Source organism: Coffea eugenioides, chromosome 1, assembly GCF_003713205.1.
Source record: "Coffea eugenioides isolate CCC68of chromosome 1, Ceug_1.0, whole genome shotgun sequence".
NCBI lineage: Eukaryota > Viridiplantae > Streptophyta > Magnoliopsida > Gentianales > Rubiaceae > Coffea > Coffea eugenioides.
The window spans coordinates 51,759,969-51,773,665 of NC_040035.1; the positions used below are offsets into that span (position 1 = coordinate 51,759,969).

A 13,697-nucleotide genomic window follows, 5' to 3' on the forward strand; every position below is an offset into this window, starting at 1 on the left:
AGAAGGATTATGGCCACGTTTGGTATGTTGGATTAAGGAAACAGATTTTACATGGGTATTGAGAATTGAATTAACAAAATCGACAAATACGCAAAAAGAAAAAAAAGAAAAAGAGAGATTTAGAAAAAAGGGGGAAAAAAAGAGAAAAGACAAGAAGTCCAGCATAGATGAGGATCTACAGTCGATTGTCAAGTGAACCAGTCAGATTGGTTCTGAAATGAGTTACAAACCAAAGATAAGAAGAAAAAATAAATAAACAAAAAAAGAAAAGGCAAAACCGAGAAGATGCCACGTGGATTGAGTTCCAGAAAACGGATGCAAACCTATTTATATTCCACTCTTTATTCTTATTTTCTGTTCCGCCCATCTCTCTCCTTCTCTCTCCACCTTTGTCCTCTCCCTCTTCTCTGTCGACAGCTACAGACACCTCTCTCTCTCTCACTTCAAACCCACACATCTCCAAACCCTAGACCCTAATTCATACCCATAGATTTTATGGGATTTTAAAATCTCCCCAATTTTCCCTTCAAGTCGATTTCAAGAAGGAACTAAGGTCCTCCTTTTTGCTCCTTATTCGGATAAATCTAAGGTTTTAGGGGATGGCTAGTTCAACCACCAGTAATGTCTACATCCACGTCATCGATGACGTTATCAATAAGGTCCGCGAAGAGTTCATCAATAATGGCGGCCCCGGCGAGAGCGTCCTAACTGAGCTTCAAGGGGTAATATATATATATATATATATATATATATATATGTATTTTTTTTCCATTTCAGTACCTTTTATTCACGATTTCCCCTAGCTTTTCTATTTTTCAATTCATCGATTTGGTCTTTTGCGTAGAGGTTGAAAGCTGAGTAATAAGTTATGGGTTTTCCCCCTCTTTGTTGGACAAGAAGAATTTGCAATTTTTTTTTATTGGTTAGGGGTTGGGGGTAAGCGTGGGGATCTTTTTTTCATTTTTAAATTCTGATTACTTGGGATTGCGTCTTTGTTGAATTTTTTGTGTTTATTTGATGGTATGATGCATTGTCTGGTGGTTTGCCTGTATTTTATAGCTGTGGGAATTGAAAATGATGCAAGCTGGAGCTATATTGGGTCCAATTGAGAGGTCCTCTGCTCCAAAAGCTACTCCAGGGGTTACTCCTGTTCATGACCTTAATGTACCCTATGAAGGCACTGAGGAGTACGAAACCCCCACTGCCGATATGCTCTTTCCTCCTGTAAGTATTTGTGACAATACTGCTGATAGGAAATTCAGAGATTGTGTTAATAATGTTTTGGGTTGTGGAATGCAGACGCCACTACAGACTCCTATGCCTACACCGTTGCCAGGGATGGCTCAGACACCCTTGCCTGGAAATGCTCAGACTCCGTTGCCTGCAACGGCTCAAACTCCTTTACCTGGCACAGCAGATAGCTCACTGTACAATATTCCAACGGGTGGCACTCCTATTACTCCTAATGAGTATTCTTCTGTAAATGATAATGGTGGTGCTCCTGAAGTGAAACCAGGACCCGGGAGACCTAGTCCTTATATGGTATTTACTTCAGTTCATCTTTGTTTTGCTGAAGATTGTAGCATCTAATTGCATATTTGTGATTATTTTATATCCTCAGTACTTGCTGTTGAGCTTTTCTTGGTTTTTTGTTTTTTTTTTGTGCCATTTGAAGATTTTGGGTTTCATGGATTATCGCTTTGGGGATGAAACTGTAGACTGAGGCTTTATTTCTTCGTTAGTGTTTTTGGTTTTGTATATTAACATATTGAAATCTGCAGCAACCGCCTTCACCATGGTTGAATCAAAGGCCTCCTCTTGATGTTAACGTTGGTAAGCAAACTATTACAAAACTGTGTGTCATAGAGGACACAAGACAGCAGATGACGTTAGTTTATGACATAACTATTTTTTGTTTTATTGTAGCTTATGTGGAAGGCCGTGAAGAGGGTGAGAGGGGAGCTTCTCATCAACCCATGACACAGGTGATTACTCGTAAACTAGGTTGGACTCAATGAAGGCTATCTACTGATTAAAAGAATATAAGTCGAGTTGAAATTGGGTCATCTGATGTTCTCAGCACGCAAGGAATTGTTTCCTCCTTATGAATATTACCTTCCATGTGCATTTGCAACTGTACAGTATTTCTTATTGTGGAGTGATAAAGGACTTTAACTGTCTCCGGAAGTGTGAAGAGTCAATGTGGTCAACAAGAATACATGTAACCTTGGATTTATAACTATCACAAATTCTTTAAAGGCATTCAATGAGCTACCGTAGTGTCATAGGCTGGGGATAAGGGGAATGATGTAGACATGCAAGTGTGGACAATGATTAATTGTGTGGAATCTCAAATTTCTAAAAAAGTGTAGTTAAAGATGCTGGCCTTATGTTCAGATTAAATTAGCAATAGATCTCTTAACTGTCTTACCAGATAAATGGGACAGTGGACTTCTTTCCTTCCAAATATGCCTTGCTGTGCAACATAAATGGGGGAAAATTTAGTTTAGTAGGTTGAAAACTGAACTGCATGTTTATAGTCGTGATCACATAATGACAATGATGTCTGACCATAATTGTGTGCATCCTTTGCTCTGTCAGAACAGCTTGATTGACTATCCGTCAGTGACCAGTATATTTTTGTGTTGATTGTTTTAAAAGTTCGTAGATTCTAGAGGAAAGCGGGAGAGAGATTTTTGTGTTAACCATCCTTGATGCGAGCATCACCTTGTATGTGTGTGTGTCTCTCTCTGTGTTTTTGTATGTGCGAGAGGAAGAGAGGACAGAGAGGGAGGGATAGGAAGAGGGAAAGAGAGGGGGCAGGCGGAGCTTGGTGAGAATGAGCATCTCTGATCTCCAATTATGAAGATTGCTTCTTTAAGTTTCTGCTTGGCTTTCCTTGTTTTAATCACCTTTTGTTTGTTTGCATCGGCTTTTGAGAGTTGAGAGGACCCCTGTCAAGTAGTGATTTCTAGTTCATCAAATAGGATGTCTTGGAGCTTTGTATATGTTCCACTATGTCACGGAGCGTTGCCTTAAACCATGTGCTTTCTTAGAATTGATAAAGCTAAATCAGAATGTATGACGCCACCTTGTCTGGATGTTATGGATTGGGCATGCATTTCATGATAATGTGTACAGGTAGTGATTTAATATAAGAAGCCACTATGGATATTTTAGACTTCTGAACTTTATTTTTTAATTGTAGTAATTGACCTGGAGCTAGAATCATGTGTGGCTATCTGTTAAGCATCTGTGTGTGTGTGGGGCCCCACGTCTATCTCTCTCTATCTCTCTCTCTCTCTCTCTCATGGATGAGGAGAGCTTACCTGAGAACAAGGGCATCTAGCTTCCATTTGTCAGATTGTTTCTTTCTGTTTCTTCTTGGAGTTCCTCATTTCCATGGTCATCAGATCTTGACAGGACCTGTGTCTATTAGTGCTTTCTAATTCATTAAACAGCATGGCTTGGAGTTTTAAACGTTGTTCATTATGTTCTAGCTAGATTATTTACCTTAAGCTATGTGCTTTACTGAGAATTGACAAAGCTAACTCAGAGTGCATGAATGTGTAAGCATACTTGAATGGCACGTGGAGGAAAGCACTCCATCCATTTCTTGGTACTTGGAGCCTATAACAGCAGACACCTGGTCTGAATGTCTTTTGAGCATCCTCGCCATGATGACAGATACAATTAGGTTTAAAATAAGAAGTGACCATGGAGATGCTGGACTTTTTAAACATTATTTTCTAATTGGAGTAGTTGATCAGAGTTAGAATCACATTTGGCAATATGTTTTATAGCTGATGAATACGGTAGGCATTTTTTTTCTCTGCATATTTCTTATATAGGGTGATTTTTGGTGTCACATAGTAAGTGTATTTCATTAATGATTGATTTACTACTATTTTGGTTTAAACTTCTGGTAGAAGGTACTGTGTGATTTTTCCTTTTTTATGTCCTTGGTTTTATTTCATTTCTTTCCAGTTACAGCTTGGTGGATGAACATTTAGGAAGGGGTTAAAGCATGCTGATAGGTTCTGGGAAGGATGTCAACTGTTAGTTGACAGGAATGTGGATGTGTATTTATTCACACTTACCTTGATATTTTTTTATTTAAAGTGGAATTCATCTTGACTTGATGCTATGGTGATGATCAAAATTGAATTTGTAATTACAATCTTTTGATTGAGACTCTTCTGACATGACATGTTTACATTTTGCTTGTGGTTTTTCTGGAAGCAGTTCTGGAACTCAGCTATATGCATTACTTACCTATCAATACCTATGACTTGGAGAGGATGGGAAAATGTGTTTCCTTGGGTGACTCTTGTACAGAAAGACGCTATTTTCTTCGAAAGTAAAAAGTGAGGTTGAAACAGTACAAAAGATGCTAACCAATAGTTTTAGTTGTTGTGGACATGATGGAAAATTATGGAATTGGTATATTATTTGGTATCCAGATTTGTCTAATTAAAAGTTTGTGGTAGGCTCTATGATTTTGACTTCAACTTGCTGAAAGTGTGAGTACATATATATTTTTTGGTCTTTCTTATTTCTATCCTTTGAATGAAATTTACTTATACTACATTTCTAAGTAATTTTTATAGCTCTCATTGGTTATATTCACTGCCTTGCTTCCCTGTATTGGAGTTAAATATCTTTACCTCAGTGATGGACTTGATTATGTGATTGCAGGATTTCTTCATGATGTCTGCTGGAAAGAGAAAACGGGATGAATTTGCTTCACAGTACCCTAATGGTGGTTACATACCGCAACAAGATGGAGCTGGGGATACAATTTCAAATGAATTAAAGGTTTCCTTTTCTCAATCCAAAATCTGTTTAGAATTCATGGTCTGCAATTAACTAGCTTCAAGAAATATCAAAATCGGGTAATGTGGACCCTATTGTCTTGTCATTGATCTGCTGAGTTTGTTAGAACCTACCAAAAAAATGCCAGTAATGCTTGATTTCTAGAATTTCGCATTTCCATCCATTGTTAATTTCGTTCTTAGTATCTGTTATCTCTGCTTCCGAAGCAATTTTGACAGAGTTGTTTGTCATTCCCTAGGTAGGACAAGGGAGTAACACCCAACACAACACAACCATTGCTGGAGCTGAAATGTCTCTGCTAGGAGGGAGGTCTGTGTCCAGGATTTCTCAACTAGATGGTCCAATACCTGATCCATATGATGACGTGCTTTCAACACCTAATGTACGATCTGCTTTTATGACTTGAACGTCATGTTCTTTTAGCTATGTCAGGTTTACGATCACTTTTTAACTACCTGATCTGTTGATTATGTATTTGTATAAATAGAATTTCTTGTAAAGCAGAGTGCTAGTAAAGGTTTGCATTTGGTACTATCACTGTGGGAATGATTGTTAGACTCGTGGTTATCAGCTTTACGGATTTGTTTGACAATTGGGCCATAAAAGCAGTAATCATAGTTGAAATACGTTAAGGATTCCTGCATAATGTATCAGAAGTTCATGTCTGCGCTTTGGTTAATATTCTGACAGGAATGGAGGTTGGTTCTACTTGATCAAGTTTTGAAGAACTAATTTTAGGAGGAGTTTTGAGTGTTATATCCAATAGGTGCAGGGGAGTGTCTTGGCATAAGTCTACATGAATCAATGCCTCTCTTAATGTTCTCTCTGTGTTTCTCCGTCTATCCAGTTTGTTTAAATTGAATGTGGTTTGGAAACAACTGGTTGATAGAGGGTTTGGATACAATCTTATGATCCTTTATTAAAATGGTAAAGAATGATGTTGGCAGTGCAACTAAAACATTTACTTTGTACATTTCCAAATCCGTAGGAGCAGTAACATGTTATCTTGTACATTTGTTTTTTTATATTTATATAAATTTTGGTGTCCTTGTTATACTAGAATGGTCTCATATTCCATTTGTTTGGAAGATCTCTTTATCTTGCACATGTTATCTTCTTCATCTTTTGGAGCTATAAAATCATCAAGCACGGTTTATTCACCTCCTGCCAGTTTGTATTGACTAACATGGTTTACTCACTTTGTGTAGATATACAATTATCAGGGAGTTGTCAATGAAGACTATAACATCGTTAATACGCCTGCACCAAATGGTAAAGTGAAATTCTATTTCGTCCAAAATAATAAGAGTTGCCCTCACTCTGTACGTTTCTGATGTTGGAACTTCCTTTAATCTGCATAACTTAGACATACAAGCGGCTACACCTGCTGCTGTCACCCAGAATGACACTGTAGATGATGATGAAGATGAACCTTTAAACGAAGATGATGATGATGAATTGGATGACGTGGATCAAGGGGAGGATTTAAATACTACTCATTTGGTTTTGGCACAGTTTGATAAGGTACTGTGCTAGACTCTTCCTCATCATTCCATTGCTTCTCTTTTCACCATCAATCAAGTATGGGTTTTTGCTGCCCTTAATTTTCCCACCATTTCAGCATTTAAAGGATGTCATTTTTGTTTTGATAGGTGACGCGTACCAAGAGCAGGTGGAAGTGCACTTTAAAGGATGGGATAATGCGCATAAACAATAAAGACATTCTCTTTAATAAGGTGTGTACGACTTTATTCTTTTCCTACTTCATCATTGTTATTTATTTTTATTTTTTTTGGCGTTCTGGTTGCCTTCGATGTTTTCACTATCCAAATTTCATCATAATTACAAATTTCATCCTTTTCTGCAGGCAACAGGAGAGTTCGAGTTCTGAGTTGTTGCTGCTCTTGTGAATGTCAGAAAAGTTTTTACTCCTGAGAGATTAAAACTGATGAGATGAGTCTTGCTGTTTCTGAGTATGCCTTTGGTTGAATATTAGGTGGTGGAAACTTGGGAGAGGAGAGGATGAGTTAAAATGTTTTTCCTAGAGAGGCTCTACGTTGAAGCTTTTACCTGTTTACTGTAATGTATTACTGCATCTATAGTAAAACCTTATATGACACTTGTTGGATGATAGATAGTAAATTGCATCATCTACTGCTTTTTTTTCCTGAATCTTTGTTTGAATCCTATTTTGATCAGTTTAATCATATTTAATCAGCGCACACAAGCCATCTTTTTTTTTTTTTTTTTGTCAAATATCAACTTCAATATGTAGCACACAAGCCATCTGAGTCGCTCAACCGTTTGGAGTTCTACGTGTGTGTGTGTGTGTGATTTTTGTGTTCCTCCGATTTTTCCAGAGAACAGCACACCGCTACAACCTTTTACTCCGTAATTTTAAAGGAGGGATTAAATATGCACTAATTTTTGCATCACGGTAGAGGTAGAACAATAGTGAACATAATTCTTTTCATTTGACGAGGCAAAGGTCTAAATTTGAGTGAAAGCTCTAACTGAACAGAATAAAAAACAATCAAAAGAAACCTTAAGACGATAGTAAATATTATTCAGCGAAGCGGCCTAGTTGAGGATGAACAGCAGGCTAACGCTGGGAAACCTGTAGCTGATTTGGATTTACAAGTGAGCACTGCGACTGGAACATAGCGGATAATGCTGAAGGTTCTGTTAACGGGGTCGTAACTGCTGGGTGCTGCCACCCACCACTTGCTGAAAGGTGACCGAAGTTCTGCTGTTCAATTCTGCATTGTTCTCCACCACTGGCGCCGTTGCCGCAGCCGCCGTCACCGCTTGATTCATCTGGGGCCTCACGTGACGGGGAAAGTAGGGGAATTGGGGACAGCAAAGGAATCGCAGCGAGAGAGGAAGCATCCTCAGGAGGATCGGAACAAGGGAAAACTTTGGAAGCATTTCTGATGCCATCTAGATGTAGTGCAGTGGGTGCTTGTTTTTGTAGCCTGGTCGGAGGCTTCCCTTTGGCAGAGGCTTTACATTTGGATACGGGTTCATTCTTGGCACGTTCCATCGTTGCTTAAATCTGAAGTTGCAGAACAAACAACAAATGCGTCAGGGATGTGTGTTATGGATATGATGTGAGGCAATTGAAGGAGTAAATTTCTCTTTTTTTTTTCTCGTCGGTGTGATTTGCTTGAAGTGAGGGAATGCGGGGAAGGGTGGTGGAGAAAAAGGAGGATAGTCAATAGATAGCTTGCGGGACTGAATATTTGGGGAGGTGCGAGTGACTGTGAATATTTGGGATGAGGAGGAGGAGATTCTTGTCTTGAGGTGCGCAAAGTATGGGATCGGTTACGTGGGTGAGAACCCAATATCAGGTGACAAAAACGACTCAGATACTTGGTCGGGAACGTTACGGTATTTGTAACGGCTCTGACGTGATGCTTCCCATGTTTTTTTTTTTTTTTTTCTTGGTCTCTGTGTATTAGATTAGCAACAAGTCTTGAAAAGTCGGTGAATGCAAATGCAAGGGCTTGATACTTAATACTTATCGTGTGGTTTTGGCTTTTTACCAACTAATACATTGATTTATTGGTTATTCAGAGAAATTCACGACTTCCTAACATACCAATTGATTTATTGGTAGCTGTATGTATGGTAGTGTAGCTTGAGAGTAGGGGGAAATCGAATCCAAATAGGGTCTTGCTAGCAAAGGGCCACGGAGATTGATCTAAAATGCTATTCAGCATTGTTTCATCAGTGCCGCCACAATCGAAGATAAAACACCCTATACTTCCAATTTTCTGCCACTTTTGCTCGCAGCGGAACCTCTTCATAGCCTGGAAGGGATGGCATGCTTTTGCTTCTCAATCCCTTCAGCTACATCGTCATCGCAGAGCACCACCTGATCGATCAGCTTCAGGAGAAAACGTTTCTTCTCTCTAATTAGATTACGCCCAATACGAGACTTCGATTTCAAACAGCTCTTTGTCGGACCCCATTAGATGACTATGATTTGTAGCGATCCTACCAAATTAACAACACAATCACTCCGACACGCAAGAATATTCGACGGAATCCTTTTGGGAGAGCAGCTTCCCCACCATGCGTCGCCAAATCACAGCACAATCAACAAAAGCAGATTCACGAAATGCTAAATATGAAGAAAGAAAATGAGAAGTACAGCTGGAACAAAGGCAACAAGAGAAGCGAAATTCCAGTCGGTTAAGATTAAAGCAGAAGTAAAGACGAACGAATAGACGTCCTAAAAAATCTACCGTATTAGTTAGAGCTCAGAGTTGCTCGGTAATGGAGGAAGTTGCAGGACGCACATTAGCAGCAGGTTTCCGGTCGAGCATTCACTCGAGTCGGTTGAATGAAACAAGCCTTAGTGGTTTGTTTGTATAATTACTGCCACAGCTTACCGCGGTGTATTTTCTCGATGCACGATAATGATAATGATAGACACTAGTCATTATAATTAAAGAAAATTGAAAAATATTTAATCCATGTGCCTCATTATTAACAAATGTATGCCACTATTAGCGTCCGTCCCAAACCAAAAAAAAAAAAAAAAAAGAAGTAAAAATATATATAGTAGAGTGACGCCGATCAACTTGCTTGGGCTTAGGCACAAATGTCAAAACGCAACGTGTCTATCCAAAAACGCAGACCACAGAGGAGAGTACCAAAAATGATCAACTAGAGCGTATTATTGCCTGCCTTCTGCCCTCCGATTTTATGGGGGTTTCCTCTTCCACTTCTTGCACATGTAAATGGTAAAATTGTCTGCACATGACAAGGCTTTAAAATCTGCAACTCTTAACACATTCTAAAATCCCATCAATCACCACTGAATCATAGGTTATAACAATCATGTCTTTTACCTCTTTTCACCCACAGCTGAACCTTAACCTTTCACACTTGCAACCTCGGCCACCATCCCTCAATCCATCCAAAGGGTCACACAAACTTCTCTTCAGGCGATGGAGCAGCCAAAGCCCACCTTCCAAATGCAGTCCATTTTTGGCTGGTACTGGTGGTCCGTATTTTAGTTCTGGTACCACGTTAAGGAGCATCTTTTTGTTGTTCTCTGGCAGCAGAAGCAGACCAAAGGTAAACCACCATCGAACTACAATAAAATTGTTGAACCGTGATCACAGTTCAGAACTGGTGTGGTACAATTCTAAAGTCGTACTTGTTTAGACTTCTGGGGCTTTGCGAATTGTAATGAATACTGATCAAGGTTGTTGCTTTGGTTTTGACTGACGTGATCGGAAGGTTCGAGCCGCTTCAGAGGATGGAGGCGAGTCTCTTGACGCTGAAGCAAACTATCAAGAGGAATTTTCCTGGTCTTCAGTTATTTTACCGTAAGTCAATTGTTTGCAGATTTTCTACTTTAGGAAGATTTTAACTGTTGAAATTTTCGTATTTGTGACTAGTTAATTGGCAGTTCTCAATTACGTACGCATTGCTCGTGGATAAAATGCATTCCTCCTGATTCATGTTTGTCCGATTATTTAGCTGCAATTCTGACGAGGGATTGCTAATTGATTGACTGAACCCGTTTACATGGTCCACCCTCTGACCAATCGAATGCTTTCGTGTCTTTCAACCCGCAACTTTTTATATGAACCCAGCTATTCTCGATTCTGAGAGGGTCTGATTCATTGCAGTATTAAGTTCGGTTTTCAATATAGTTTTCTGATGTACTGGATAATGTAATCCATGTTTTAGGAGGGCATAAGTGTCTAGAGGTGTATGTTTGTGGGATTTGTATAAAGCTGGAGTTGGTAGGACTTATTTCATGCAGCTGGAGTTCTACACACACTGATAAAATTTTGGTAACTGGTTCAGCAAATTAACGATAATTGGGTGTATTGGACAAACATATCCTTTGTTCCCCCCAAATTCACGTCATAAATATTGTAAAAATGCTGAAACTTGATTTTTCTTGCCAATTTGAACCGCATTAATCCCAGTCACCTTTTGAAATCATATACCAGGTTTCTGTTCCCAGCTTTCGGTGGTTTATTATTTGGCTATGACATTGGCGCAACGTCTGGTGCGACAATCTCCTTGCTGGTAACTTACTGCTGTTCACAAACATTTTCCTGTCCCTCTTTTGTTCCAAACACTACTAACTGTCATGGCGATTGTACTTTGGAAGACTCTTTTTACTTTTCCACTATCATTTTGCAGTCACCTGAGCTTAGCGGTACGACGTGGTTCAACCTTTCGGCTGTTCAACTAGGCCTTGTGGTAGACTTTGCAATCATGACAATTCTGCTTCATATTATCTAACTCTTATTTCATGGAGGGTAAATGCTTGTTCTTCATTTCTTTTGATTTTAGGTTAGTGGTTCCCTTTACGGAGCTCTTCTTGGTTCCCTCCTCGTTTATCCTCTGGCAGATTTTCTTGGTATGGCTCTTGCCTTGTTATGTGGCTATTATGCTAGAACTACCATATTAACTGTCTATATTACTTTAATTTCTGAAGGAAGGAGGAGGGAGCTCGTCATGGCAGCCATTTTGTATGCAATTGGCAGTGCTTCAACAGCCTATGCCCCTGGTCTGGCTGTTCTCTTACTTGCCCGGCTTGTTTATGGACTTGGAATAGGCCTAGTAAGCTTCTTTGAGTTTTCAACCTCTATCCTTCCAAAAATCCTAAAGGACTAATAATATCCTGAAATTTGACAAGCATGCTAATCAGTTGTGTTTGACAGGCAATGCATGGGGCTCCTCTTTACATAGCAGAGACTTGTCCAGCACAAATTCGGGGAACTTTGATATCTTTGAAAGAGCTGTTCATAGTTCTGGGAATTTTGGTAAATTTGCCATTTTGAAGCTCACATCCATTTTTGTTTTGAAAAGAACATGGGGGTGTTAATAATTGCTCTTTCTGCAGCTGGGTTACTTTGTTGGGAGCTATGAAATTGATGTCGTTGGAGGGTGGCGTTACATGTATGGACTAAGTGCTCCTATTGCATTGCTTATGGGGATAGGCATGCTGTCTCTTCCACCATCTCCCCGGTGGTTACTTCTCAGGGCAGTTCAAGGTAAAGGGCCCTTACAAGAGTTGAAAGAAAAGGCAAAACATGCTTTGAGCAGACTAAGAGGCCGGGCTGCAGGCGATAAAGTGTCTGAAAAGCAGATAGAGGAAACCCTTACCTCATTGAAAACTGCTTATGCTGATCAACAATCTGAAGGGAGTTTGCTGGAGGTGTTTCAGGGTCCAAGTCTGAAAGCATTTATAATTGGTGGAGGCCTGGTCCTTTTTCAACAGGTGATGAAAATCTTCTTTCAATTAGTTCTCTGCATGATATTATCTTTATTCTTTTTCTTTTCTATATTCATTGGGGTTAAATAAAAGGTTATCCTAACTGCAAGTTTACCAAATTGTTATTACAGATAACTGGGCAGCCAAGTGTTCTATATTATGCTGGTCCAATTCTTCAGGTGGTTTGCTTTTTCACCCTGTTATTATTTATCCATTAATTTGCTGCTGTTTTCACTTGACCTTATAATAATATGAATTCTTGTCTCAAGACTGCTGGATTTGCTGCTGCTTCTGATGCTACGCGTCTTTCAGTTGTAATTGGCACGTTTAAGGTGTGTCTGATCAGGTGACTGAAGAAATTTCTTGAATCTTTTCTGTTTGAGGGAAGCTTATAATTGACTTTCATTTGGTACTGTTCTGAAGTTGATGATGACAGGAATTGCTGTTCTAAAAGTTGATGATCTTGGGCGTAGGCCATTACTGATTGGAGGTGTTGGTGGCATCGTAAGCTTTAATAAGCCCTACAGTTTTTTTTACTTTTCAAGTCATATGTAGGTACAATTTAACTTTCTTTTTGTTCATAGGCCTTGTCTTTGCTGCTTCTTTGGGCTTATTACGAATTTCTTGGAGGTTATCCTTTGGTTGCTGTGGCAGCTCTACTTCTATATGTTGGTAGCTATCAGGTAAAATACCTCCCTTCTCTCTCCTCCCAAAAACACAAACAAAAAAAAGAAAAAAAAGATGATTTGACTTATCTTTGGGATGCATTAAATATTTACAAGAAATATGGGATTTATCAGTTGCGGTTGAAACTTTCTTTTAGCTAGTGGTCAGCTTTGCTAATTGTTCCATATTTGTATTTATATCAGGTATCGTTTGGGCCTATAAGTTGGCTTATGGTGTCTGAGATTTTCCCTCTACGAACTAGAGGAAAGGGGATCAGTCTCGCAGTTCTTACGAATTTCGGTTCAAACGCAATAGTAACTTTTGCTTTCTCTCCACTGAAGGTGACTTAAACTCTTCCCAGAAACTTGTTACTCTCAAAGCTTGGATTCATGATTCATGTTTCCGGTTCTCTCTTTGACTGATCCATTCTGTCATTATCTATTTCTGCAGGAGTTGCTTGGGGCTGCTAATCTTTTTCTTCTGTTCGGTGCAATTGCTCTATTGTCGCTTGTGTTTGCGGTGGTGTATGTCCCTGAGACCAAAGGCTTGAGCTTGGAAGAAATCGAGTCCAAAATTTTAAAGTGAAGGCTTAATGCGTCAGGATCTGTGATTACTAGATTCTATTAACCTAACAGTTCTCTGATTTGTAGATATTGTGTGACAACCTTGCAGTGAAGACTTGGAAATGAGATGTACTTATTTAAATGCCATGATACGAGGTATTGTTCAAACCTTTCATTTTGATTTCTAAGGACTTAACTGAGAGACCATCAAAAATTTTTAAGGACCATCTGATCAACCCTCCCTCCGTAATATCTCAAAATCTTCTGGTTTACCTTACAAACTGATCAAGATCTCATCCATGGGTAGAATACTACTCCTTATTACTTGCCAAAAATCAAAGAAAAGGAGTCTACACAAATATCCACCTGGGCCTTAATTC

The 13,697-nt window shown here is 39.2% G+C and overlaps 3 protein-coding genes across 4 annotated transcripts; 2 read left to right on the plus strand and 1 right to left on the minus strand.

The window, feature by feature from the left end:
- The first annotated feature begins 368 nt into the window (after positions 1-368).
- LOC113779863 (transcription initiation factor IIA large subunit-like) lies at positions 369-7,010 on the plus strand. Of its 2 annotated transcripts, XM_027325637.1 has the most exons (11): positions 369-722; positions 1,060-1,224; positions 1,300-1,542; positions 1,782-1,833; positions 1,927-1,985; positions 4,699-4,818; positions 5,075-5,218; positions 6,045-6,108; positions 6,203-6,360; positions 6,489-6,572; positions 6,704-7,010. In XM_027325637.1, the coding sequence occupies exons 1-11, from the start codon at positions 600-602 to the stop codon at positions 6,725-6,727; spliced, it is 1,236 nt and encodes a 411-aa protein (XP_027181438.1). In that variant the 5' UTR covers positions 369-599; the 3' UTR covers positions 6,728-7,010. The 2 variants fall into 2 exon arrangements, with proteins under 2 accessions (XP_027181438.1, XP_027181431.1); XM_027325630.1 differs by having other exon boundaries at positions 1,782-1,985.
- A 428-nt stretch (positions 7,011-7,438) lies between these two features.
- LOC113774608 lies at positions 7,439-7,879 on the minus strand. The gene has a single exon (XM_027319179.1). It carries the CDS (start codon positions 7,877-7,879, stop codon positions 7,439-7,441), a length of 441 nt encoding a protein of 146 aa, XP_027174980.1.
- A 1,602-nt stretch (positions 7,880-9,481) lies between these two features.
- On the plus strand, positions 9,482-13,542 carry LOC113779858 (D-xylose-proton symporter-like 3, chloroplastic). The gene is made up of 14 exons (XM_027325617.1): positions 9,482-9,924; positions 10,090-10,178; positions 10,815-10,893; positions 11,011-11,070; positions 11,164-11,230; positions 11,309-11,433; positions 11,535-11,636; positions 11,717-12,094; positions 12,220-12,267; positions 12,358-12,420; positions 12,512-12,592; positions 12,673-12,771; positions 12,958-13,095; positions 13,205-13,542. Exons 1-14 carry the CDS (start codon positions 9,685-9,687, stop codon positions 13,337-13,339), a joined length of 1,704 nt encoding a protein of 567 aa, XP_027181418.1. The 5' UTR covers positions 9,482-9,684; the 3' UTR covers positions 13,340-13,542.
- The last annotated feature ends 155 nt before the right edge of the window (positions 13,543-13,697 follow it).